Source organism: Thamnophis elegans, chromosome Z (genome assembly GCF_009769535.1).
Source record: "Thamnophis elegans isolate rThaEle1 chromosome Z, rThaEle1.pri, whole genome shotgun sequence".
Lineage (NCBI taxonomy): Eukaryota > Metazoa > Chordata > Lepidosauria > Squamata > Colubridae > Thamnophis > Thamnophis elegans.
Window position 1 is genome coordinate 43750748 of NC_045558.1, and position 27825 is coordinate 43778572.

Genomic DNA, 27825 nt, shown 5'->3' on the forward strand with positions numbered 1-27825 from the left:
CGCCCCTTTTCTAATCACATGTAAACTTTGTATTCAAGAACGTATTTACGTAACTCTGCGGAGTGGATGAAGCCCGTAGCTGTAATTAAATCTGCATTTCTACTCTAGTAGCGTAAGGCTAAGTAGTTGGCTGGTAGGGGGGGGAAATAGGGCGGGGAACGAGACAGGAAGGCGGGCCGGACTTCTGCCAGCCTCAGGATGGCCTTGGCCGTCCGTGCTTCAGCTGTGGGGCTGAGAGCTTAAAAGTTTCCCGGGGGAAGGCCAGGGGCAAGGTTTCCCCTGTCCCAAGCAGATCTGGATGGGGGGACCTTGTCATTATGGAGGGGGTACTATACAAATGGACCAACTATCTAAGCGGTGAGTATTACCCGTCCTACCTCGTCTTTGTTAACCCGCTTAAGTTGCGCCATTTCGGCAAATCCTGAACTTGAAGCTGGAAACTGGTTCCTGTAACTAAAAGAGCGAGGTAGTGACTTTGAAAACTAGGAAAAAAAGGAAAATGTCCTGAGTGCCTAATTTAGATGCTGCTGGCTGTTGGAGGTCCTGGCCGGGGGGGGGGGAGTATTAAGAGTCTGAGCTCTGCTGTTTTGCCTTGAAGAATCGAGGGATCCTGGCTTGGGAGGACAGTCCAGTCCTAGAAAATAACTCGCTTGCTAAAGTTTAAATACAAGTTCAGAAATAGAAGGAGTTGTGGGAAACCATGCAGATGCTGCCCCTAAAGGAGAAAGAATTGGACAAAAAACGGGACAGAGCACCTCATTTAAGCAAAAAGGGATTATGCACCATCTGAAAAAGTTTTTTTTTTGCCTAGTATCCATCAGCAGTTAAGTGATTGGAAGGTAAGGATACATAGTGCTGCCAATGTAGTGAACTACGAATAATTAACATTTACAGTTTTTCTAACCTGCTCTTTAAAAAAAAAACAAATTGGAGACATGGTTACTATAAATTATGTAGATGCCGTCTCCAGCTTAATTTTTTTCAAGCTGTTTTCATAGGACAAATTGTATGAGACTAGCTTTTAATCTCCTGATCATCCTCATTGCTCACTTTCAAATCAATTTCTTTGTGATTTTCTTATAAGGCAGTCCAGGACCTACAACTATTGAGCTCAAAATTTATGTTGCTAATCAAGGCAGTTGTTAAGTGGGTTGTGCTTCATTTTTGCCATAATTCTTAAGTGAAGCACTGAAGCTGAGTTTTTCCTGCAGTCGTGAAGCACATCTGACTTCCTCCTTTGACTTGCTTCTTGGAAGCTGACTGAAAAGATTACCAGTAGTGATCACATGGCCCTAGGGCAGCATAATTGTAATAAATACATACCAGCTTCTTGGTGCCTGCATTTTGATCATGTGATCCTAGGGATGCTGCAACAATCATAAATGTGAAAACTAGTCATAGGTCACTTTTTCAGTGCCATTGTAAAGTTAATGGTCACTAAACGAATGGTTGTAAATCAGAGACTACCTGTATTAGACTCTGCCAAATCTTGGTCTAAATTTTGTGGCTCTCTGCATAATATCTCTTAATTTTATTAGAAACTGCTAATGAGTAACCTGTGAATACTATTTTGAGTAGGCTATGTATCCACTTAGTTGTTGCTCTATTCAGCCCACACTTAATTTGCTTGCTAATCAGAATGCCTGTGGCAAATACTTTGCTGAAATCCAGACAGTTAAATTCATTTATTTTGATCACAGGTTAGATTATTAAGAAAAATTGGACTATAAGAATAGTAAATTTAAACAGAATCAAATTCAGTGCATTCAAAAGCTATTCAGTCTCCCCTTCACTTTTGTCAGTTTTGTTATGCTGCTACCTGATTCCTACAGTTGTTGAGATTCATTTTTTCTCATTAATCTACACTCAGTATCCTATAATGACAAAGTAAAAACAGAATTTTAGAAATGTCTATAAATTTATTAAAAAGGAAAAAGTGAAATATCACATTGGCATAAGTATTCAGACTTTTTGCAACAATACTTGAAATTTAGCTCAGATGCTTCTCATTTCTCTTGATAATTGCTGAAATGTTTCTGCATCTTAATTGGAGTCCACCTGTGGTAAATTAAATTGATTGGACATGATTTGGAAAGGCATAGAACTCTTTGCAGAAGGCCTCACAGCTGACAATGCATACTGTAGTAGAGCAAAAGCCATGAGGTCAAAGAAACTGCCTGCAGACCTCAGACACAGGCATAGATCTGGGATAGGCTACACTAAAGTTTCTGCTGCACTGAAGGTTCCTAAGAGCGCAGTGGCCTCCATAATTCTCAAATGGAAAAAGTTTGGCACAACCAGGGCTCTACCAAGAGCTGGTTGCCTGGTCAAACGAGTAATTGAGGGAGAAGGGCCTTAGTTAAGAGAGGTGACCAAGAACCCTCTGAACTCCAGAGATCCTGTGTGGAGATGGGACAGAGTTCCAGAAGGACAACCATCAGTGCAGCCCTTCACCAATCTGGGTTTTATAGCAGAGTGGCTAGACAGAAGCATCTCCTCAGTGCCACATGAAAACCCGCTTGGAGTTTGCAAAAAAGCACCTGAAGGATTCTCAGACAGTGAGGAACCAGATTCTGTGGTCTGATGAAACCAAGATTGAACTGTTTTGGCCTCAATTCTAAATGTTATGTCTGAAGGAAATCAGGCACCACTCATAACCTGCTGAATATCATCCCAACAGTGAAGCATGGTGGTGGCAGCATCATGCTGTCAAGGTGTTTTTCAGTAGCAGGAGACTGGTCAGGGTTGAGGGAAAGCTGAACCAAGCAAAGTACAGGGATATTCTCAATGAAAATCTGTTCCACAGTGCTTGGGATCTCAGACTGGACTGAAGGTTCACTTTCCAATATGACAGCAATTTCAAAGTTGTTGCAAAAGATCTGAATACTTATGCTAATGTGATATTTCAGGTTTTTTTTCTTTTTGATAAATTTACAGACATTTCTAAAATTCTGTTTTCAGTTTGTCTTTATGGGATACTGAATGTAGATAATTGAGAAAAAATGAATTTCAACAACTGTAGAATTAGGCTGCAGCATAACGAAATTGACCAAAAGTGAAGGGGGTCTGAATACTTTCTGAATGCACTGTAAATAAACAATGCAAATATAAGGCCTGTTCTGTTCAGTTGTAGTATAACACAATCACAGCTATCATGGTGTTCTCAGGAAAGCTAGGTATATAATGTTTACAGTGTTAATGCAATCTACAAAGGAAGTTGCCTAATCAAAAAATAAGGTAATGTTTGCCTGACGTGATTGATTTTTTTATGTTATCTATGATAGAATATTACTTTCGGAGTATTCATAAAGTGATCATTTTTTTTAGAATCTTCTTGATGAGACTAATTTTAGTACCAAGGGTCTTTTTTTAAAAGCCTTTTTGAAGATAGAAATATTTTCCAATTATTTGGCTTTTCACCAGTTCTTCAGAGTAGTTTCTTAGGATTAATCTATGTAAATTTCTCCCTGACCGTCAGTGGTTAAAATGCAATGGGCTAGAGATTTAAACTCATTTAAGGATCTTGAGTTCAAGTCCCAATTTAGCTGGGTAATTTTGTGCCAGCCACTCTAAATAGGAAAAAGAGAATGAATTGGATACATTTACCACTTTGAGTTATTTATAAAAATAATAAAGGTGAGATATAAATAAAGTTTGGGCCAGTCATTCTAAATAGGAAAAAGAGGATGAGTTTGATATGTTTGCCACTTTGAGTTATTTATAAAAATAATAAAGGTGAGATATAAATAAAGTTTAAAAAACAAACTCAATAAATATTCCATGAACATATACCTATCATCTTAAAGATTTAGCCCTGCCCCTTCATACAGATTTGCGGAATTGCTTCACGGAAAAAAATAGTGTTTTATTGGAAGATATACATTAAGAAATTTTGATTTTTCTTTGCTACTATTTAGCATTTTGACATTCTTTATGAGCAAATGGTATATTGTTCCTTTGTTCTTAGCATCTTTTACTAACTTGTGTTCATTCCCAATTTTAACTTTCCCAGTACCATCCCAGGAAGGTAGGGCTACTGTTAAGCAGTCTTCCTTTATTTTTTTCAGAACTTTGTGAACTTTTTTTGTATCTTCTGCTGCCCTTCAGGTTTTTACTGAAAGGAATTTCCAACTATGGAAGCCTATTTACCATTATGCTAATGCGATATTTCAGAGTTTTTTTCTTTTTAATAAATCGTGGGTGAGGCGGGTTACCCTGCCTATTTTTGTAACGGAATGATCTTACAATCTTGAACAAATACACTTTGCTCTAAAAGGATTTATTTACATTATATGTGCAGTCTAAAGTGCAAGGAGGATGAATTTAGGAAGGTGTGATATCATCATGCAGCATTAAAAAAGAGAGTATCAGGTGTTTTTTTCCTGAGTTATAGAACAAGAATCAGGTTTAAAAATAGACCAAGGTAATATAAGAAATTCACTAAATGAATAATTTTAGTGTGAGACATATGGTACATTTAAGTTATATAGATAGATAGATAGATAGATAGATAGATAGATAGATAGATAGATAGATAGATAGATAGATAGATATGTTGTATTTGTGCTGATAAATAACCAGCCGAAGGACGAGCCGGAGGACAGAGAATGGAAGTAGTGATCCTCCCATATTTGGGCATACCGGGGTTGTAACTTTAATATATATGTTTAAACTATTTATATCTGTTGTTATTAACTTATTCAGAGTTACAATGGTAAATATCCAGATGTATTTCCTTTGTTAATACCAAATGTCTCTGAGTTCCTATTTTGCACTTAAAGAATGATAGGCCCGGTTAACTGAGTTTAAGCTGTAAATCTCAGATATAGAGGTTTTATAGTAATAAGACTTGTTGGGCAGCACAACTTTCTTTTTAGTAAGTCAGCATAAATACTTAAAAACATAGTTATCAATGTGTCTAACAAAGATCCAAATAAATTCAATATTGAAGTTGAAATATGGATAAGATTTGCATCTGAATCATGATTTCATACTTGATCTTTTTTCCTCTCTGTGCTTTATTTTCAATTAGGTTCATTACAGTTCACTAGCTATCCTTCAAAAATGGTTCTAAACAGAACATAAACAGAATTTATTAATATTTAGTGATGATTTCTGCAATATATTTCTAAAATTTATATACAATACCTATTCTAGAACCTATAATCCCAAAATATTGATGAACTATAGTTCCCATCAGCCCTGGCCATCCTAGCATATGGGATGAGAGTTAAGGGTTATAATTTAGTAATATTTTGAAGATCAAAGGTTTAAATCAATTTAAATAGCTTTAGTAGCAATTATATGATTGTAAAGTTTCTCCAAGAGAGATAAGAACAGAAGCATTCCCAAGGCAGGTTAAAGGGTCAAATGCCAACAAAGTTACATAATATAAATTCCTTTTCTACATGTGTCTTGACATTGTATGCATGGATAAAAGAGTGGCACTTACACTGGTCATGTGTAATATTGTGGATGCCTCTGCTATGTGTGCATGCATTTTTGTGTATATGTGTATGTATATTTGAAATACATTCATTAGAAGAAGTAGAGTTGAGATTAGAAAAAGGCCACTACTTGTATTTGGTATTCAGAATATAAACTGCATTCTTACTGCATTCAGAATATAAACTGCATTTTTACTATGCCAGTTTTATTTTATGGTGTCTTTTTATAAATCTGTTCAAACTGCAACATACTTGATGGAACAATTTTTCTCATATGTTCTTATTTATATCTTAAGATCATTCTTGATTAAATGATCTTTTTCTCTTCTTAGGTCAAGTGTGTGTATGTGTGTATGTGTGTGTTTCTAATTGACAGTGAGGATATTGAAGTAGGGTCTAGCTTGTGCTTATTAGGATATCCATCAATAGTAAAGGAACCAACAGTCCAGATATACACCACAGACTAGCACTTGATAGGACAACCATGAAAGCCTTGGAAAAGATATTCAAACGCCATGATACCTACGAAAATCAGAATTGAAAGAATCAGGGACCCATAGTCTTCCCGGTGACACTCTATGAAAGTAAAATTTGGACTTCGAAGAAGAGGCATATTAATACTATTGAACTTTAATGTTGGAGAGGTTTCTTGGAACACCATATCCAGCCAAGTAAACAATCAAATGGATCATCAAACAAATCAATCCAGAATTCTCACTCACAACACAAATGACCAACTCAAATTTTTCTGTTTTGAATATGTTATGTGAAGATGCAGCTCTCTGAAGAAGGCTGTGATGCTGGGAAAGATGGAAGGAAAGAAAAGAATAGAACAACAAGCAGCAAGGTGGATAGACTCAATTGCAGTGGCAATAAGCATACCATTGGAAGACAAAGACCAACCTAGGGATGAATCATAATGGAGAAACTCTTCATATGGAATAAGTCTTTATTGAGTCTTTATTAAAATTCAGTTGCCTTGGAAAAATTTAGAAAAGTAGTCTCCAAAAGTATACTTTTTAGAATTTTCTGGCAAAAGTAACAAAATAAATCAGGGGTTATTTTAAAAATGAATAAACTTGATTCTTTGCCATTAAAATATTAAAAATGTATATTTTATATTCAATGCTTTAAAAAGTCACTGGTAAGTCTTGAATACTCTCTTTGTATCTTTACATCTATAAACTATGCTTTCTGTTACATTAACATTTGCAACACTTAAACGTGTGATTTTATTTTATTCAAGACCCCATAGCTGAAATATAAGAAATGCTTCATTTCTTCTTCCTTCTGTCTGTATGCCATGGTGCAAGATATGATAATAGCATCACAGAATGAGTGCCCAGATGGTCTCACACATATTGGGGTTAAACATGCCACCTAACTATAAATGCAATTCATGTAGAAAGAACAGTTTTTGTGCTGGAATTAAACAAAAGCGCACAATTTGTGATCACATTAACATAATCAGCATATAATCATTACAACATTATGATAATCAGCAATCTAATTATTAATTAAAAGCTTATATCTACTGAATTCTATGAATTATTTACATGATAATTTCTGTTTTCTTGAGATCTAAAGCTGCTTTTTTGCATGTAGGTTAAGTATCAGCTGCCTTAATACAAAGGAGGAAAATTACAGTATTGGTTAATTATTTCTATCTTGGCTCTAGTATCTCCTGTTGTTTTCTAATTATGTCTTATGATTCCTCCTTTTTCTATGGCTCTCACATTCATAAATTCCCCAGTAAACAACTTGTCTCGAGTAAGTGAATTCTTTCCCTTCCCACTCAACCCTTCATCAGAAGTTAATGATATCTATGTACCTTCTACTGAATATAGAACACAGTTTATGTTTTTAGTATTAAATGGAACATCAAGTCATTAATCTGGGAAAGTGTGGGGGTGCAGGAATGCTGCATGTATCTATGACTTTAATGGATGTATATTGGTACACAGCTATAAGCAAGATTAAGTTAGATTGCTATCCAGACCTTAGCTTTACTTAATTCCAGAGCTATCTAGGTGAACAGGATTTCAATTCTTTGAATTTCCTTTACTGACTGATACTGATTAATTTGAGAGACAGCTTTACTGAAACCAGTGCGAACTGAATTTTTGAACAGAGGTATCTATTTCTCACAGATGATTCTTGTATAATAGCTTTTCCAGATCTGATGGCATGCAAATCCATGTGTAGAATGGATTGACGAGTTGTTATTAAAGTTTTTGATACACATTTACTGTGGGTGTTGTAGAGTATATAATAAGTAACCATAAAGGTGAGTTAAAAGTAAATGGTATGGAATTTTTATAAGAGTAAGTTAAATAACCTAAATTGCTCTTTCACATTAATCTTTTCTCACCTACAAACAATTTCATTTAATTTCATATTTTAAATTAAAAAAAATTAATGACAGAGAGAAAGGGGACTGGTTGTTTAACAAAAACCATGAAAAGTTGCAACCTCTCTTAAAACTACAGATTGGATAATAACAATATTATTCTCTTAATTGCTTTGCAGTCTCTTGAGCAAAATGGCCTTTTGGAACCAACTGCTTCTAAATCAGTATTTTTTCAATCTTAGCAACTTCAAGGTGTTAGGATTTCAACTCCAGAAGTCCTCTTGCTTAATTAAAGTTAACTCCTGGTTTGATGTGACATACTTAAATCTGTATATGTTATATTTTTATAGAGCATACAGTTTTTGCTAGGACAAATTCATTAACCATGGAGCAAGTTTGGGCTTGTTCTTTGACCTGCAGTAAAATATACCCTTTTTTCCAGTTGTGATTTTAAAACACTGCTTTATTTCTTTCCAGGCTGGCAACCTCGGTGGTTCCTTCTTGCAGGAGGTGTGTTATCCTATTATGACTCACGGGAAGATGCTTGGAAAGGCTGTAAGGGGAGCATTCAGATGGCAGTTTGTGAAATTCAAGGTAGAGAGATAATATCCACAAAATATATCTTCTTGCTTATTACATTCAATGGCTTTGTTTAGAAAGTCATCTGCCGCTTCATAAGCTGTGTATAGTAATCTGTGAGTAAGTGTCATAAGCCCATACTTTTCCAAATACATTCCTGGTCTTTTTCTCCACCTCTTTGGAATGAAAAACCATCCTATCTTGCTTTGTTTCCTGTTAGATGTGAAAAAGAAGAGATCTACATTAATATCAGTTAACCAACAGGGACAATAACTTATTAGCTTAGTTTTTAAACTGACATGAAACCCAGAATTAACATCAAAGAAGAAATTAAATTAAAAGAAAACTAATATCAGATAAACTATAATTTTTGTGACAAGGAAGTGGAACTCATTAATATGAGATATAACCATACTTTGATTGATTAATGCAGAATATGTCATATAGGTCTTAAGGTGGTTTGCAACACCTCCTCGTTTATTTATTCCTGGTGTACTTGATTTAGCCAATGGAGCTATGATTCTGATTTTTTTTTCTGTTTCTCCTATCCATAAATTTGTAGAAAAGAACTCTGATTAGTAATTCCAGGAGTTTTCATTTGGTTTATTTAGAAGAAAGGAAGAAAAAGGATGCTTATAATTAGACAAATTGTGTCTGAATAAAGTTAGTCTAAATGTGACTGTAGGAAATGTTGATTGAGTCTTACCTAACTCTTGATATTAGTTCATTCTACAGATAATACACGCATGGATTTGTTGATTCCTGGAGAACAGTACTTTTATCTCAAAGCTAAAGATACAGCTGAAAGACAAAAATGGTTGGTTGCCCTGGGAACTGCCAAGGCTTGTTTGACAGATATTCGGACATTAAAAGAAAAAGGCAAGTAATTCTCATATGGGGATCAACTTAATGTAATATTTCTCAGCTTCCCCCAAAGTAATATTTTCTATTTATGTTCATATCCAATCTTTGAATTACTTGTTGCACACAAGCTTTGTTGAACAGGCTTTGTTTTATTTCTTTCAAAAATATCTCTGAGATTTTTTATTCCTGGGAATCTTTATGCTGAATAGGGATTTAAGTATGAATGTCTCCTGAACATCGGACAATTTAACAACTGTGCAACAATGAATTCCTTCTTTTATAAGTCATATCAGTTAATTAAAAGCATAGTAATTATAATGTAGGAAAAAGGTGTTATAATAAAAATTGCATTTACTCAAATATTACTTCTAATTTCCACCAAGTGAAAAGTTATAACCTATCCAAATCTATCTTTAAAACATGATCTAAAAAGATCTGGTTTTGTTATTTAAGAATATATTATATATTATTTTCTTATATAAAGACAAATTTCTAATTTGAAATCTTGTATATTGTTTTAGAGTCAAAAATTAATATACTATATTAATATCAAATTTGGTTTCATGGGTTTTTTTATTCTGCTTTCCAGAATTTAAGGAATAATTAAATGATCACTTTTCTAAATACAGTATTCTTTGGAAAAATAATTGTTGAGTAGATATAGGAGATGCCTTTGACAGAATAACATATTAACAACTATGACTTATTTTTCTAATTTAATTTAGAATTTACAGAAAACACTGAAATATTGAAAACAAAAATGGCAGAACTTAGATTATATTGTGACCTCCTGGTTCAGCAAGTGGAAAAAATTAAAGCAACTACTACAACTTCACATGTTCAGGTAATACATTCCAAAAAGCACTCCCATTGTCAGAAGTATTAGAGATGTTTGCAAAGGACTTCAGGACAAGTATCCTATAGAGGGAGTTTGAGAAAACAAATGTTTTCTTCAGATTATATTATTATAATTTTTGCTCTAATATCAGGCCTTTCTTCTGTTCTTACAAAGTTATTTGATGAAAAATTCATTCTGGCTTCCATACAGCAACCAATATTCGGCTTTGAAATATAATTCAGGCCTTCCAAAAGTAGATTTGGCTTGCCTCTTTTGATGATCTGAGTCACAGTGTTCTGATCACCATGAACTGTGTCTACAGGTGAATTAATTGATTTTCACATGTACATAATATGGAAGTGATAAGAAATCTAGACCTGGGTGTATTCTAAACAGTACCATATTTGGTAGGTGCTTGACACATAGCTCTAAAACACTGATGGCTAACCTTTTTGTCTTTGTTCGTGGGGACATGCCCCACCCTCTGCACATGCATGCATGACCCTCCCCCGCGCTCCTCCTGTGCATGCACATGGTTCCCCACCACCACCACCACCCCGCTTGGGCCAAGCAGGCTTCACTAAAGCCTCCTGAAACAAAAAACGGGGTGCAGGCGGTGTTGCACCCCACGCACTCCCCCGCCATGCATGCGTGCGTATCCTCTGCATGCACAGCAGAGACCTGAAAATCAGCTGGATAGTGGGAAGTGCGCGCACATGCGCGATGGAGCTCAATTGGGCAACGTCTCATGTGTCCACAGAGAGGGCTCCGTGTGCCATAGATTTGCCATCACGGCTCTAAAGCGTAGCAAAACCCTGCTACTTTTGTTAGGTTGTAAAGAACTAACCAGGACACTAAGAAATCACCTCTCATGTTTGATTAGTACTAATACTATAGAGAAAATACTCTTGAAAGAGAGAAGCTATTTATATTCCTCTTACTCAGATAATTCATGCAAGATATAATTACACATAGAGTGAATTTTGAAATGGACAGTTGCCTTACCCTGTCACTCACTTTTAAATGAAAAGGCAAATAGGCAAGAGACATCCTGACAACTCAGAGTGGCCTCATTTTTAAAGATGCAAAAGCTTCTGAGTTTTCCAGGAAACCTCAGTCCTACCTGGATAACAAGGTCTTGGTAAAAATACATTATATGTTCTGGCAGTCAGCAGTGCAGTCTGAATCATTTGTCTTGCTTTTAATGAACTGTCAATGTCAAGTTCAGTATCAGAAATCAGCCTGTGTACTTTAATGTCAGGAAACCTGACAGACAGAGTTGGGGTCCTTTTGCTGGAGGCATGAAAAATGTTTAAGGTTTTCCTCTTTATACATTCTCTATGAGAGATATATGTCCAGAAAAGAACTCCTTAGCTGTAGCATCCAGATATGGAATATACTCCCTAAGAAGATCTGCTTGTCATTAATTTGTTGGCTGGAAGTGAAAACTTTTCCCCCCCATGCACTTTTAAAATTAAAATCAGTAATTCATTTTATTATTGCTTTGTTCTGAAATTTCATATCTTCCAGATCAGTTAAACTTATTTCAGTTGAGCAGTTATTTCTAGACAGCATATACATTCCCAATTGTTAGGAAGACACTAACAAAATCTACTCTAGCTTTTTAAAAATTGTAGCTTCCATTGCTATACCTCTATTTAAATGCAAACTAGCCTGGAATTTACCAATGAAGGACAGTTAATTAATTTGCTGTATAAATAAATATGTCATCTGAGCTGGGAAAAGTGAATTCTGATATTGAAGATTTGCAGTTGAGGTAATGATGATGGCAGGTTGGAAAGCCAAAAGCTTGGGTAATGCTTGAAAACTTTTAATTTTGCAGCATGGAATTAATATGGGCGCACTATTGAACTCCAGCTGTGCCACATTCCTGAAGACTCTTGAAGAATGTATGCAGATTGCAAATGCTGCCTTTTCTTCTGAATTTCTTCAACATACTCCAGGAGAAACTTCATATGCAGTTATTCGCAAATTAAACAAGGTAAATTTATATAATCTCAGATGCTACAAAATAGTTTATGAACTGACAACTTATGTTTGTTTATGGTTCTGAATATGGTTTGCTCTTTTCATGAGTCCTGAAATCATCCACAAATTAGTATTATTGCTCAGATAAACTACTGAACAATAAAGGCACCGCATTTTGGCAATCTGCAGTGAGAATCAAAACTAAATGCTGGGCAAGTCATCAGATTCCTAAAACAAATAAAAAAGACTCTTTCTCAAACACAGCAAATAACTCCCTCCAAATTTTAGCATTATTAATATGTCATGAAACAGTAGCTTTCTGTCAAATAAAATCATTGTAGCAAACAAGCACTGTACATCGCAACTGCCAAAAGGGTGACTTTCTATTATGGAAATCATTCATTAGATATTCATAGAATGAGCAATTCCAAATGCATATATAATTGAACTTTGGCTTGAGATGTGCTATACTGGAAAATAGGCTTATGATTTTTTTTTGTCAAGAAAGCCTGTAATATGTCTACTTTTTTGTAGAAAAAGGCATTAAGGAACAAATTTTAAATATGAGTGAGAAATTTATTAACAGACTATGCATTTTTAACAGATATTACAAATATGGTTTGTTCCTAAGGTTTTTTTAAAGATACATTTCAATGTCATGGTTAAAAAAAACCAATTGCCAAGCAAGTTTGTCAAATGCTGCTTTGGGTGTGGTCTGCAATATTTCAGAAGTTTATTTCTTGCTCATTGTTGTTCATGGATTGTATACAGGTAGTCTGCAATTTACAACAGTTCATTTAATGACTTTGAAGCTACAATGGCACTGAAAAAAGTGAAATGACCATTTTTCACACTTATGATCATTGCGGCATCCCCATGGTCCTGTGATTTACCTTTGGATATTTGACAACTGATTCATATTTGTGATGGTTGCAATGTCCCAGGGTCATGTGATCACCTTTTGTGAATTTCTGACAAGTTGAGTTAAAGGGAAAGCCAGGTTCACTTAAAATGGTGTCACTAATTTAACAATTGTACTGATTTACTTAACAAATATGGCAAAGGTCGTAAAATAGGGGAAAACTGATTTAATAAATTTCTCAGCAATATAAATGTTGGGTTTAATTGTGGTCGTAAGTCAAAGACTACCTGTAACGGATGAAATGTGGAGTGCAGGATTTGTTTCCTTCTGCAATATATCGTGATTTTTGCTGGTTTATGCTTTCACTAATATGATAGCCTGCTGTACTAGAATATGATAACTTCCACCTTCCTAACTGACATGATGAAAGGTGGCTGGAAAAAGTGATAACAGACTTCAGAGTCAGCAGTCAAATTTGGATCTCAAATAGTTTGAACATTTTTTTCATGGATCTCTCAGCTTTTAAGGCAGTATGCAAAAAACCTGATTATATTTAGAAAATCATTGTCATTCAGATACTAAAAATATAAGCCAAACAGAGGGAGCAGTATAATATTTTAAACTGGAAAACAAAATAATTGAGATAAAAATGACACAAATGTCCATGCCTCAACAAATATTTTGGGTTGTAAGGTTGTTAAATTTTGAAATTCCAGAATTAATAATTTATATGAGATCCCTTTCAGTTTTCTTCTCTTCTTTACTTGCCATAGCTGAAAATTGCTATTTATGTGTAGTGTGGCATAAGCATGAATTTTAGATTTGCTTAGCTTGGTTATTTCTTGTTTACTCGTTAGACTAAATTAAGTGGAGTACTGTAGCATTCATACATAATGTTTTAATTTTTTCCATATTTTGATGAACTTAAGGTACAATATCAAACCGGAAGAATGTTGCCAGTGCTTGAACTCATAACCAATCTTTTTTTCCCCCTTGCAGCTGAAACTTCCGGCCATACTTAGCCGCAATGTAACAGAAAGGTACAACTTATTTTTTTCTTCATTCAGTTGGAGATTTTATCAATATCTAATCTTTCTGTGGTGATCCCAATCCTCTATTAGTGGTAGCAACAACAGGGAGAAACTATTGCAAAGAATGGTGTTTTAATGAGGTGGTTCTGTAGATGCCAAACAACATCTGGAAAGCCACAAGTTACTTCCAACTTCCTTTCTTTTTTTTTTAATGACCAGAATTCAAAACTCTCTGTCTATATAAAAATTTTGAATTTAGACTTGAGTCCATCCAAAGAATTTGTCTTACATTTCTGTATATTAAGCCAATGCCATTAGACAATTTTAAATGGATACCTTATAAATAAATAAATAAATAAATAAATAAATAAATAAATGCATATTAACATACTGTAAAATTCACGTGGCACCCATAGAACCATCTGCTTCTGCTGCCAATACTGCGTTTATGTTTTAAAAATAAATTTCATTCTTCTTTTATTAGCATGAAAAAATAAACTCCCAACTGAACAGTCAATAGTGAGACTTTTGCTTTCTAAAGATGCAAATGCAGCTACTGGATCAGAAAAGTAAACTCTTAAAAATGTAGTATTATACATAAAAATGGAAGGAAAGGTGAGAACATTATGTAAGACAAGCATTAATTTTAAGCATTCATTTGGCTTTCCCTTTTTTTAAAAATTTCTTTCCTCCCAGGAAGATGCAACTAAAGAAATGTGAAAATGGGTCTATTTATAAAAATACTACCCTTTGTGAAAAAACTTTTATTGAAAAATCATCCCCTGTACCCCTAAAGAGAAGCGAAACGAAAGGTAAGAAAATAGCCCTTATTTGTTCTCTGGAGAATCTGTGGAGAAATTATTTCATATCTAGCCATAACAGAATCCTGAGTTGGTACAGACTTCGCATGTGTGGGCTTGAATAGGGCCAGTTAGAACACAATGTTATACAGTACTTTGCAATGTGCTTTTCATTCTGTGGCTGTCCTGCTAGTTCCATGTCATGAAAGACTGATAAAGCCACATCTGAAGGGGAAAAAGAGGGATGAAAGTCAGAAGAATAAAGACATCGAAAGAAAGATAAGTGAGTGGATATGTGTTTGTGAAGAGATGTGATCGACCTCTCTATAATAACCAAACATTTGAATAATGGATGTTTGACATCTACTGTTGTTAAGAGTTTGTCTTCAAGACAAAGAGGCAGTAGAGTAGTGCTGTCAAGGGGACTCATGACTTTTTTCCACTTTGCTAAACTGGGCGTGGGCGTGGCCAGCATTTGACACATCTGGCCCAAGGGGCTGGAGTTTGACAGCCCTGCACTAGATAATTCAATTAGAGTAATAAGGATATAGAATCTGCTTAAATTTGATATGTTGTTTATTTTCCTATTGTTTGGAAAAATATTTATGGATTTGCTAACTAAATAAATGATAATGCATCTCCAGCTTTGTTACCTGGAAACTGCACATAGAAATCCATTCTGGTCTAATATTAATTAGAAGTTATTTTTTTCCACAATTAGCTTCCATACCATTTAAATACTTTTGTTTCTTTAAATCTAAGGTAGCCCCAGTAAAGATGGAGAAAACAAGCTGCTACCAGAAGGGAACATTCAAGAGGACAAATCTTTAGAGCTTTTAGAAGAATCTGTAAACAGATCAGCAGACACTGATTTTCCTACGTTCTTCAGTGTTATGAACTATAGGTAATGTGCCACCTGGATGGAGCATGCCCCAAACATCTTAATTAATGGAATTCAGTCCAGAACAGCATAAATCTCCACAGAATTTGGAGAGCTACATGCTTGCCTAATATGTTATGAGAAAAGAAAAACTAGTAAACATTTATAAATATTATAAACTACAGATCGTCCCTTAACCAGTCATTTTATCATCGTTCAAAGTTATGACAGAAACAAAGCCCATAAAGCACTCCCAATCATCACAAATGCTCACACCACCTTCCTCCTGCGATCATGTGTCTGCATATTGGGCAGGGCAGCTTTATGACCAATTAGGACATTCCATAATTTGTAATATTTTTTGGTGGGGCCCGAAAATGCTGGTTCATTTAATGATCACAGCATTTGGTTAATAGTGGCTTGAAAAAGACTGTAAAATTATTTCCTGTTGCAAAAATGCCTCAGCCTATGGCCATAACACAATTGTGATCAATCATAATTACATTTGTAAATCAAAGACTACCAGTGGAAAGTTTTGAAATAGGATTCAGGGTGGAATTATTTTTATTGCTATTGCAAGATTTGACTTCTTCATGTTCTGTTTGCATTCTTTTCCAAAGATTTAGTGATATCAAGCTTTTTGAGGATGGAGGAATACCAACAGAAGAATTTCTCAATTCTTGTTATGAAATAGTTCCAGTCTTGGGTAAGTATAATTGCTGGTTTTCTCCATAACATTTATTACATATGAATATTTCCGTTTGGCTCTTCGGTATTCTATGCTGAGTCATAGAATAGATTCTGTAATTTGTAAATAGGTGGTCCTTACTTATTCTCAGTATTTGCTGATTGCCTTAGACTTTTCCAAAGTAATTCAGTAAAGTAAGTAAGTCTCTCTTTGTTATGATAGTTAGGAAGATAGAGAATGATTTGAGAAGTTGTTATGGGTTATTGGTGGCAATAACCCATAATAATCCATAATTGTTAAAGGTTATTGGTGAAAGGAAGGAATTTTGAGAATAATGAACTTGATTACAGTTCATTATTACAGGCAGATTTATTTTAGGCAGATACAACAGATCTTTGTCACTTATTTAAATAATACCTTTATATAACTTTATAGCTTTATTTTCCTACATAATTTTTTCTTGAAGGATGTTTTGGCATGTATTTAATTTTAATTTTAAATTATTTATTTTTATTCTGTGTTTATTATTATTATTTAATAAATTAAACCGAATATTCCTCCCTTCTCCTGACTTTCCCACAACAACCCTTTGAGGTGAGCTGGGCTGGGCTAAGAGAGAGTGACTAGTCCAAAGTCACCCAGGTGGCTTTTATGCCAAAATGGGATTAGGGCTCACCATCTGTTATTTTCTAGCCTGGTGCATAAATCAAATTGCCTTGCAATGTGCAAATTCAGACATTCAGCATGTCTGAAATAAGTCTTAAATAAAACTTCAGAATGTTGAAGGTTGCATATAGCCAACTGTAGTTGTATGGACCTGTTTGGGTGACCTTCATTAGGGACAGCTTTTGATTTGTTTCCTTCGTACCAAGCAATAATCTATGAAACTTACTTCTAATAGACATATTTATAGATGTTTCATTGTGTATTTTTCATCTGGCTCTTGCTTTATTTCCATGAAACTCCATTGATTTCCATAGTGGTTTCTTAGGATGCTACCTTCTATCTTCTATCTAGGCATGAAACAATTCAAGATCTATATAGCGTCTTGATCTTGATTGTCTGAAAGACTGATTTCAATAAATTTTATTTATTAAATTTATATGTCACACATCTCCCTAATCAAAGTAAAATTATTTTCAGAGTGTAATTTAGAAACTGCTAAACATTTAGCTCATTCTGACCAGGTTCAATCTCTTATGCATTTCCATTGCATCTTCACCACTTTAGCTTGTCCCCAACTTGCAATCTTAAGGGAGACTAGGATTTCTGTTGTAAGTCGTGCATTGTAAGTTGAAGCACGCAAGTGAGTGGGCCTGGTTTTATATCTTTTTTGTGGCAGTTGTTAAATGAACACCATGGTTGTTAACTGAATGTGGTAATCATTAAATAAGTTAACATTCCTATAAGCATTTTCAGTTGGAAATGACCTGGAAAGACCAGAAATGGCAAAACTCATCATAAATTATAGTCACATGACCTCAAAAAGATGAGTTGGTTGTCCAGCACATGAAATGAGGTCATGTGATTGTGATGGTCAAAGAATGCAACTATTGGAACTACAGCACCAAGTCATCTAATTGGGCGGGAGGGATCCATCCTAACTGAAGAGTTGCTAAGTCATTGTCATCAAGTGTGGACTATCTGTATAGGGACCTATCTTATAAACAGTTGTTTGTCAGGCTTGAGCTGATCTCCTAAAATAGCTCTAAATGTATATAATGGCCATGGAATTTCTAAAGCCATTGCTTTAGGACAGAGGTGTCAAACTCAATTCCACTGAGTGCTGCATCAGGGTTGTGTTTGACCTTGGAGGGCTGGGGTGTTAGTGTGTCCATCTTGATGTCACTTATGCTTGTGGTGGTCCAAGCACTCTGCCAGCGACAACAGGCTCCCAAGCTCTGTTTTCGACTGTGATGGCCTCCTGCAACCCTCTGCCAGTGAAAACAGAGCTCAGGTGGCCCTCCTGCACTCCACTTTTGCCGGCAGAGGCATCGCGGGCTGGTCCTTTGCTGTTTCTAGGGCAACCGCACAGGCCAGATCTAAGCACCCCTGGGCCAGATCCAGCCCCCGGGCCTTGAGTTTGAAACCCTGCTCTAGGAAGTCTGCAAAGCCTGAACATGTTAAATATTATCACGAAGATGTTTCCCTTCAAATGCCAATGGGGAAGGCTAGTGAGATGCTCCAGATGTTTATCACAAAAGACTTTAAAATATCATTAATAGACCATAAGCCAGTTCAAGCATTTTGCTGTGACTGATGACTTTTAAATTCTCTTTTTTTTAGGACTTGAGATAGATTTCTGTTCAGTAACTTATCATTGCAGGTGGTCCTCACTTAACAGCATCCTGTTCAGTAACTATGTAAACTTACGATGTTACTGATTGAATGGTACTTACAACTATTTTTCACAGTTACAGTGGTTGCAGCATCTCCGCATATATATATATAATCATGGTCCGGACCCTTGGCACCCAGCTTGCAATTATGACATCTTTCCATCGTGCAATAACCTTTTTTGATATTCTTTGCCAGTTTCTGACAAGCGAAGTCAGAGGGGAAGCCAGTCAAAAATGGTAATTGCATGACATCATGCTTAACAGCAACTAGAAGTACTAGAATACTTCTCTAAGGACATGATGGTGTGATGTTGCATTTTATGATTTAAATTCCCGTTCCAATTATTGTCATTAAGTGAGGGCTAGCTATATTTTTCTCAGAAATTATGTCAGAACCTGGGATCTGTGTATCCAACACAGATTGTTTGAAAATAGTTCACAGCTTTAGCATCATTTGGGGTGAAAGGAGGTTTCTTAAATAATAATTATTTTGTTCTGTTCATAAAAGAATGAGGTCAGTGAATTAAGAACAATGATGTCATGTAGACTTTTGAAGAAGAAGCATGCCAAATTTATGTTATCAGAAAATTGAGATATATTCCACAATGTCTCTGTTTGGGGAGACAATGTTTTTTTTTCCTTTTTACAACCCTGGGATCCCTTTTTATCAAGGTGGAGTTGGGGTGAATGAATGAAGCTGAGTGTTTACTGGCTGGATACCATTCCTGATGCCTACATGGAGTTTGCAGCAGACAATTTCTGATTGTGTCCTGATAGAGAAACATCTGTTTCTGCCTAGGACTGAACTCTCAAATTTCCAAGTGAGAGGCAACCGTCTTCACCTCTAGGCCACCAGCTGCTTATGAGGAGACAATACCTGACAGCAAAAATAACAATTCTTCCACTTTTCTGATACACAGGCAGATACCCTTGTGTAATACCAGATGTAGTCCAGGGGTGATATCCTTCCTGCTCTTCTGTGCTAAATCAGAATTTTGTAGATGCCAGTAAAGGAGGGCCTTGAGGGAACCAAACTTTTGAAAAAGACAATGTTTTCTTTTTTCTAGACAAACTTGGACCCACAGTCTTTGCCCCTGTTAAGATGGATTTTGAAGGAAATATAAAGGTAATAGATTCAGTATAACATTCAACGGCCATAACTTTCATAGCATTGTAGAATTGAAAGGAACCATTTAGACTATCGTGTACTCAAATTGAAAACAAAGTAAGCCTGGCCAAGATATGTCAATATATATCACTGTAGAAGAGCCTATCACCTCCTAGGTATTACGTTCAAAGGTCAAAGTGCTTTTAGAATTAGGCAGATTTTTGTAATTTTCACCGGCATTTGCCTTTCTCTAACTTCAGCTTATTCTCCCATGTTTCACCTCCCTCCCTCCCTCCCTCCCTCCCTCCCTCTCTCTCTCTCTCTCTCTCTCTCTCTCTCTCATCTGATTTTGGGAGCTTGATGCTTACTATACCATACTTATTTCATGTTTTACATTCCTAGATGTTATAAAACAAGCTATACTTTATTTTATGCAGTTCATGATGTACCTTCATATACTTAAAGAGAGCTATATTAAAGAGAGCTGTTGTATCCCCTCACAAGGCCCTTTTCTATGTTTACTTTCTGGGCTGCTGTCTTTGCCACTCTGTTGCAAAGGAGCTTTCTCACATGAGGTCCATAAAACTGCTTGTTTCAGCAGGCCAGTGGGAGAACCCAAATAAGAAAGCAGTGAATGGTCTAGTCAGGTCTATGATACGCATGCTGGAAGTGAAACGTAGAGCCATCTTTTTGGGCATGTCAGCTGTCGCACATTGCTCTTCTGGGTTCTGGCACACAAGTGTGGCGGCCAGCTGATCTTCGCACATGCAGGAGCATCGGAAACCAGAGGAGCAGTGCACCGGGAAGCTGAGCTTCCAGTTTCCAGCATGTGCATACACACCAGTCAGCTGGTCTTAGCACGTGGATGCATGCCAGAAACTAGAAGACCAGATGTTCGGCATACGCACCCCGGAAACCGGAAGCTCAGCTTCCCAACATGTGTGGAACTGCTTTTCCAGTTTCCGGCACTCCCACACATGCACTCCAGAAAGCTGCTTTTCTGGTTTCTGGTGCTCCCCGCGTGCACTCCCATTTCAGCACTTGGTGCTGAAAATGTTCATCAACACTGGTCTAGTCGCATCCCAGTTCTTTTTCATGCACCATTAACTTTTTGTCGCAACAAACGTTTTTTTTAAAGGAAGCCAGATGATATATGATAGGGCAGGAGTGATGATAATAGTACCTTAGTTTCTAAAAGCAGTGGAAATCTTGATAAAAATGGAGTTCCTGTCAATGAAAAAACACCTTTCCTTGTAGTTCTAGAGGAAATGCTGCCTAAATGTTTCATCTGAATGGAAAACTGGATAGTTAACTCTGAAAGTTCTCCAAGTCCAAAAATGGAGAGTTGCAAGGAAAATTGTTACCTACAGAAAGCTCTTCTGTTACCTTTCCTCTAGGTTGAAATATATTCCATTATCTCTTTCCTTTTATGGTTTAATTTCTAATCTTTTCGTTGTTACTTAGCTTTTTTCAAAGAGACAAAGAGGCTTTTCAGAAAAAGAAAAAATCGCTCTTGGAAGAAACCACCAGCAGGATGTATATTTAGAGTTTTAAAGACTAGTTTTTCCATCGTTAGTCTAGAGGCATGCAGTATTTGGATTGGAACCTGGCAACAACACCAGTGTCTGTTTTCACACTGAATTCAATACATTTTTCCCTGCTTTAAATCCAAATATTATAACTCTCAATCCCATCATTGCATTAAGTAAAGATGTTGGATACCAGCAGGTTTATATCTTTAAGCATGTTTTCTTTGTTTGCTAAAAAGTCTAAAATGTATGTTTGACATCCTTTCAGAAAATAAATCAGAAATATATAACCAATAAAGAGCATTTCTGTACCCTTCAAAAAATTGTCCTTCATGAGTTGAGCACTGAAGTGGCCCAAGTTCGACACTCTGCTACACAGGCCCTCCTCTGGCTTAAAAGGTCAGTTTTCTGCTCTGGGGTGGTGTTGAGATTACTCTGTAGAAGGGATTTGCTTTTGCTCTAAAATATGTTAAACAATGTTTACTTTTTAAGAAAACAGTTACATTTTTGTCACATTACATGCAAAACAATACCCAAGATGTCACTTGTATTTAAAAACACTAAAAATATATGGACTTGTGCATCATGATCAGTCTTTGGGTGCAGATTACAGACTAGCCAGTCATTGGGAATGTTATAAAGTTTAGGAAAACATTCTCCATATTACAGAGAAGAAATAGTGGCAGGACAATGTGTTTAGTTTTCCTTTATTAAATGTACGAGGTATCAAAGAGGTCTTTATTGCTGGTATTTGATAACCACATGCATGAAACAATATAGAGACATTGAATATGCATATTGGACTTGTTAGCAATTTTTCACCATAATAGTGCCCTTTATACTTAACATTTTCAAAACCAGTGCTTGCATTCTAGAAAGAGTTTTGCTTTGTTGCTGTCATTCAAGATACTTTCAGAAACATAAAAATAAGAAAATATCTTCAGTCAACCTAATGCGATGAATTAAATTGTAAAAAATGGTCTTTGCTTGCTAATAATTTTGTCATAATTTTCTTACAACCTGGAAATAGCTGGAAAAATGTCTTTGCTTTTTACAAGAACTGGTTCATGCAATTGGAATGAAATGTTTGTTCTTTAGGAATTTTTTCCAGAAAGGTGTATTTTTATTTGTTTGAGATTATATTTGATTTTAAATATTTGTAATTTAAAAACCAGTGTTTATTTTCAGATATAGTAGTTTGATATATTGATATACACAGAATTCATAGATATGGATTCACAGAGCTAAGAGGTATATTGGGCAGCTTTCTATTGTTATACAAAAAGCTTTCAACAGTATCTTAAAATTAAATCACAGAGATACAAAGGGCCTCACTATCCTGTCTTTGTGTTCCTTTGTAAAATTAATGGAATGTTTTCAGAGATATAATATACCTTGTTTGTCATAAACAGAGGTTTAAAATTTTTGAAGGAGTTCTTGACAGAACTAAAGAATGGAGAGAAAAACATCCAAACAGCACTGAGTAAGTACAAAATATTTTGTAACATTTTATAAATGCGAGAACTTTAGGGGAAAAAACCCAATAAATCTGTCCAATCATTGCCTTTCTTTGGATTACATGAACTAAATAAAAAGCAAAGCTTCAACTAAAAAAGAAACAATATTTTGTGTCAGTAAAAATATCATGGTTAGAAACATTTTACATGAATAAGAAACCTCTTTTTCCTTTTGGCTGCTTCTGATCTGAATTCAGCATCTTGCAACTGATTTTCTTTCTTTTTGCAGACAAATCTTATGGCAAAACATTACGACAGTATCATGGCTGGGTTGTTCGAGGAGTTTTTGCAGTAAGTCCTCACTGCTTTCCCAAACAAAGAGTGTAGATGAAGATAATCCACTGTTTTGAAATATTTGTTCCTGCCCTGTTGGACAAGCAGGAAATATTTCTGTTGTCACATCAATAGGCCTCCTTTTTTCTCCTGTATTGGTTCTGGTCAGGAAAATATCAACTACATCAAGTATAGGTCAACCTAATTTAGAGGTTTGATGTTGAATGCAAGGTTTCATGGGAAGAACATCTAAGGCTGTGTCTTGTCCCATCCTCAGTTCTTGAGGATCCCATGGAGCCAGAGATTTTGCTTCTCAATCTTATCACTTTAAGATGTGTGGACGTCAACTCCCAAATATCTTAAAGTTAACAAAGTTGATGAACACTGCTTTGGAGGGTGAAGCTTTGATCCAAATAAGGATGTGTCAGAATAAACTGAATGGATCTATTAAAAAAAAAGTAATGTTGGAAGAACATCTCCTTACAAAATTCATGTTCAGCTTGGATGGGTAATAGATTGCTATATGCATACACACTTTCTGGTGTATTTGATAATTGTATCCATGTGTTACTTTAAACAGTATCATTTGTTAATAGGCTTTAGGAGGCATTCCAGATGCTCAAGCCGATTGAAAGTATCTAAATGTGGCCCTGGGGCTTCAGATGATTGACTTCTATGTAGAGCTGATACCACTTTTAAATAATTTAATTTTAAATAATTTATGTAGACCTAAAATAATTTCTCTCTCCATTTATCATTATCATCCAGTGAAAATGATAAAGTAGAAATTAGAAGATACCATGGTTGACTTCCTCTTTTCCTTGCAGCTAGCTCTAAGAGCATCTCCCACCTATGAAGGCTTTGTGGCTGCATTGTCGCTTGCAGAATGTGAAAATCAAGAAGCTTTTCATCATGGAATGCAGCGAGACCTTAATGTTTACCTACCAGCCATGGAAAAGCAGCTCAACATCTTAGATGCATTGTACGAAGAACATGGACTGGAGTCAGATGAAGTGGTCTGATCTTAGTCCAACATTGCTTTGCATATTCAGGGATTCTGTCCATCAGTGTACTATGTTGCTCTTTTCCTCAGAAAGCTGTATCTGTTTTTGTTTTTTTCCATACATGGGAAAGAATTCCATGGTTCTTCCTTTTTTTAATATACAGTTTAAAAAAATACTTGTTTTGTGTTTTAAATGCAAAGTTGCTGTATAATCTAGCTGGGTTCCGCCTATCTTTATGGCAAGGTCTTTAGAATAGATATATTGCTTATTTGCTGAGTAACAGGCCGAATATCACAGTGGTTCCAATCTGAAGAGGTTAGTACCATTTAGTTGGACATTTAGAACTTGCTGGAGCATTTATTCCAATACAGTGACTGCAACTATAAAATTCAGCCAGGATATCCAAGCTACACATCCCATTCAAATTAGAGTCTGTCTTGTAAAGGACTTGTATCACAACTACATTTGTTGTTCTCCCTTCCTTTGCCAAGTTCATCATTGAATTTTGAAACAATTGGCTGTATCTATTAAGAGAGCTGTAGCAATGAACCAACTCCATTCTACTTACAGGGATTATACATCACCTCTTAATGGCATTAACTTCTATCCTGCAGCAGTATTTTAATGCTATCCCAGGAACACCAGGGAAAAAAGGGGGCCAATTCTGATACTCTGCCCTGTGTCATAATTGGGTCTAGTCCTTTTCAGTGCTAATAATCAAGTGCCATTGAATTGTATGACTGGAAGTATATACCTAACATCATATAGTGCAGAAGTGCTTTAAGTCTCAAACTGATACATTTGGTTTGGGCTGTACTCTGAAATCCTTATCATTGCTATTTCCACACTTTTCATGTTAGAAGCCTACATTTTATGGTTTGTCTAGCACTATCCGATCTGGCTAAATTTAGAACAGAATGAGATTAATGGGTTGATAATAGTGGGAAACCTTTAACGTTCTGTATAGGCTGCTGGGCCATCTATATGAATGTACTTAAAGCAAACTTACAGCATTCTGGCATTTTTAGAATGTAAATTATTAGGAGCTATTTATTAGAAATTAAAAAAAACTCTTGAAGTTCTAGGATTAGAAACTAAACTTGGTATCTGGATGTAGCTACCTGATGATCTACTTGGATAAAAAATTGCTAGTCTATAAAATTTGGAACATTCTATAATTAACTAGACACAAATGCTATCATTTATATGTACCTGCAATTTTCTACAATAGAATTATTGTATAAAATTGTATTTTGCCATCTTAATCAAATGCAATGACTGGATAACTCAGGAAATCCAGAAACTTTTTGTATTATTTCTCTTTTTTAAGCATTTATATTTTGCTTTTATATTCAGTATACAAAGTAGAGAGTTTGGAATTCATTATAGAAACACTTAGCCAATGGTCTTATCATGTTATTTTGTGAACAGTTGGTACATGAAATATGTTTTTTTCCTTCACACATTTAAAAACCCATGCTCTCTTAGAAATACTTTTTTTAAGTTATAAGGTCATGTTAAAAAAGGAAAGCTGATTTTCCTGTATCGAATGTACAATACTGCGATTAGAATTTTGAGGCACTTTTATAAACATACTTTTGTTAATATTCTAACTTGGAGAAATTTCCCGCTTGTAAATTTTTCTACAATTTTTTTTTTGTTTCAGGAGAGGAAAAAAACAAAAAATATGAAAATATTTTCCAATTTTTGTATTATAGATGATTAGCAGCATTTCAAGCTGAGGCTTGGGAATATCTTTTAATTTCCTTTCTTTTACTCACCAAGTAAACTCCAAAGGGAAGAACTGACCAATTTCTTCCTTTACTTCACTATTTTCAACCAAACTAAGTAAGCAAATCAATAGTATAACTGGGTGGAGCTTGAAGGTGGACAAAAAAGACTAATATTGAGTCCTTAACTTTTAGTGGCCAGAATAGGTATCTGAAAATAGCTTTCTTTATCTCCCTTTCAGCTTGCTTTCCCCTGCCACCTGCCACCACCCAGCTTTGGGGCATGAGAGGGAATTAACTACCCTAGCTTAGGGATTGTCTTAATAAGGACTTTGGAGTGGGGGGAATTCATTGGATTTTCAGCACACCTCCAGCATCCCATATTGTCTTCTTCTTCTGTAAGAGCACCACTAATGGGAGATCTACACGTTTTCTGCAGACACCTTGGAGCAAAACTGGCTTGTGGAATCCATCAGCATAAAGTGCCATCCTACCAGTGGGATTTTCTCATGTCTATTAGAATGGCCTCTGGACTATTTTGAGGCTTTCTCATTTAAGACAACACCAAAGCATATCTATGCAGAATTTAGAGTAATGATTACCTGATCAGGCAATGTGTTGTCCTCTACGTGCTTTACTCATTTTGTTACCCATCATGCTAGCCTGCTTTACAGGTTGACAGTGATGACAGTGAATGTAATTTGAGCTGTAAACTATGCACACTTCTGATTGTTGACTAAGATCAGCCTGCAGTTCTAATTATGTATCATGTTTTGCCGTTGTTTTGTATAAGACATTTTATTGTTGGTTTTTTTACCCTAATCATTCTTTCACATTCTCTTAATTAGATGATTTTCTTACGATGAAGGGTTGCATAATTTATTATGGAAACCTTGCTTTTCCAAGGATTATGAAAAATTTTTCAGTTACCCCACAATAATATGCATGATGTAAAGTTATAATTTTTTATATTATAGTATGTTGCCATTTCTAAGACATCATGCTTTTGTCAACCAAATTAAGTGATAGTAATTGATAAGTTATACCGTATATTATGTGGATTGTGATGAAAAATGCCTTTTTTTTAATTGAAAAAAATGGAAAAACAAGGATGCAGTTTTCCACCAAATAATATAGAAACGTAAGTAAATTTGTAAATACCTCTAAACATGGATGTGATTTGCTTTACTTCAATGAAATGAATGTTAGCCCTGTTGGTTTAAATCAGTTAATACTTTGTTAATTGTGTATTCTCAGGGAAATGTGCAGTAAGGCAAAAATAGTCTGTATTTTACAATGAAGCTGTTTTTTCATGTAAATACACTATAAGTTTCATATCTCTGTTCTTACAAATTGTTTGGGATTTGGATAATATATGAGATAGCAATTGGGAACTTCATAAATTATAATTGACTTGTATGATTTGCATAATCTAAACTTCTATCAAGCAACATAGCGAAACTGTTAGAATTTCTTCTCACCCTCAGTAGTTGAATGTATCATACTTTGATCATTTGTAATCTTCCTTTTAAAATATACTCTTGAAAGCAAAATTGCCACATTCTGATGCTGTTTCAGATTCAAGATAACAGTGGATCAGAAAAATGTTATGAAACATTGCTAAAGCAGGAATTTAAACATAATTTACCTGTAAAAAAAAAGCAAATAGAGTATCATCATAATAATTATTACAGGTAATGCACAAAATTCTGTAATGCTATCTGTTTGTTTTATTCTCTTTACTATTTTTGTTCAACATAGTCCATGCCTTGAAAATGGATAATATTTCTTTTAGTTACTGGACTTTGAAGTCCAATCCAAAGATGACAATCTCTTTATTGGAAATGACGGTACATAGAATACAATCTCATTAACCTGAATAATAAATGTTGGATTTTATTGTCTCTAGTTTCCTGTAATCCATCCATGATTTTTAGCCGTTCTAAAGCGGGTAGAGACCACCTAGCTTCGATAAAGTGAAGCCTGTTTTTAGGAGT

At 35.4% G+C, this 27825-nt stretch overlaps 1 protein-coding gene across 1 annotated transcript; it reads left to right on the forward strand.

Annotated features, from left to right (window-relative positions):
* The first annotated feature begins 166 nt into the window (after positions 1 to 166).
* PLEKHA8 (pleckstrin homology domain containing A8) lies at positions 167 to 27732 on the forward strand. The gene is made up of 14 exons (XM_032235650.1): positions 167 to 357; positions 8275 to 8391; positions 9100 to 9255; positions 9966 to 10084; positions 11922 to 12080; positions 13929 to 13969; positions 14657 to 14772; positions 15523 to 15664; positions 16261 to 16346; positions 19735 to 19793; positions 21573 to 21703; positions 22717 to 22787; positions 23051 to 23112; positions 23922 to 27732. The coding sequence occupies exons 1-14, from the start codon at positions 318 to 320 to the stop codon at positions 24114 to 24116; spliced, it is 1494 nt and encodes a 497-aa protein (XP_032091541.1). The 5' UTR covers positions 167 to 317; the 3' UTR covers positions 24117 to 27732.
* The last annotated feature ends 93 nt before the right edge of the window (positions 27733 to 27825 follow it).

Bases quoted from the DNA above. Each gene is read 5' to 3' on its own strand.
- PLEKHA8 (XM_032235650.1), top strand. From the start codon at position 318: ATGGAGGGGGTACTATACAAATGGACCAACTATCTAAGCG. The intron at 358-8,274 runs GTGAGTATTACC...ATTTCTTTCCAG, and splicing joins ATGGACCAACTATCTAAGCG to GCTGGCAACCTCGGTGGTTC. The intron at 8,392-9,099 runs GTAGAGAGATAA...TCTTGATATTAG, and splicing joins GGCAGTTTGTGAAATTCAAG to TTCATTCTACAGATAATACA.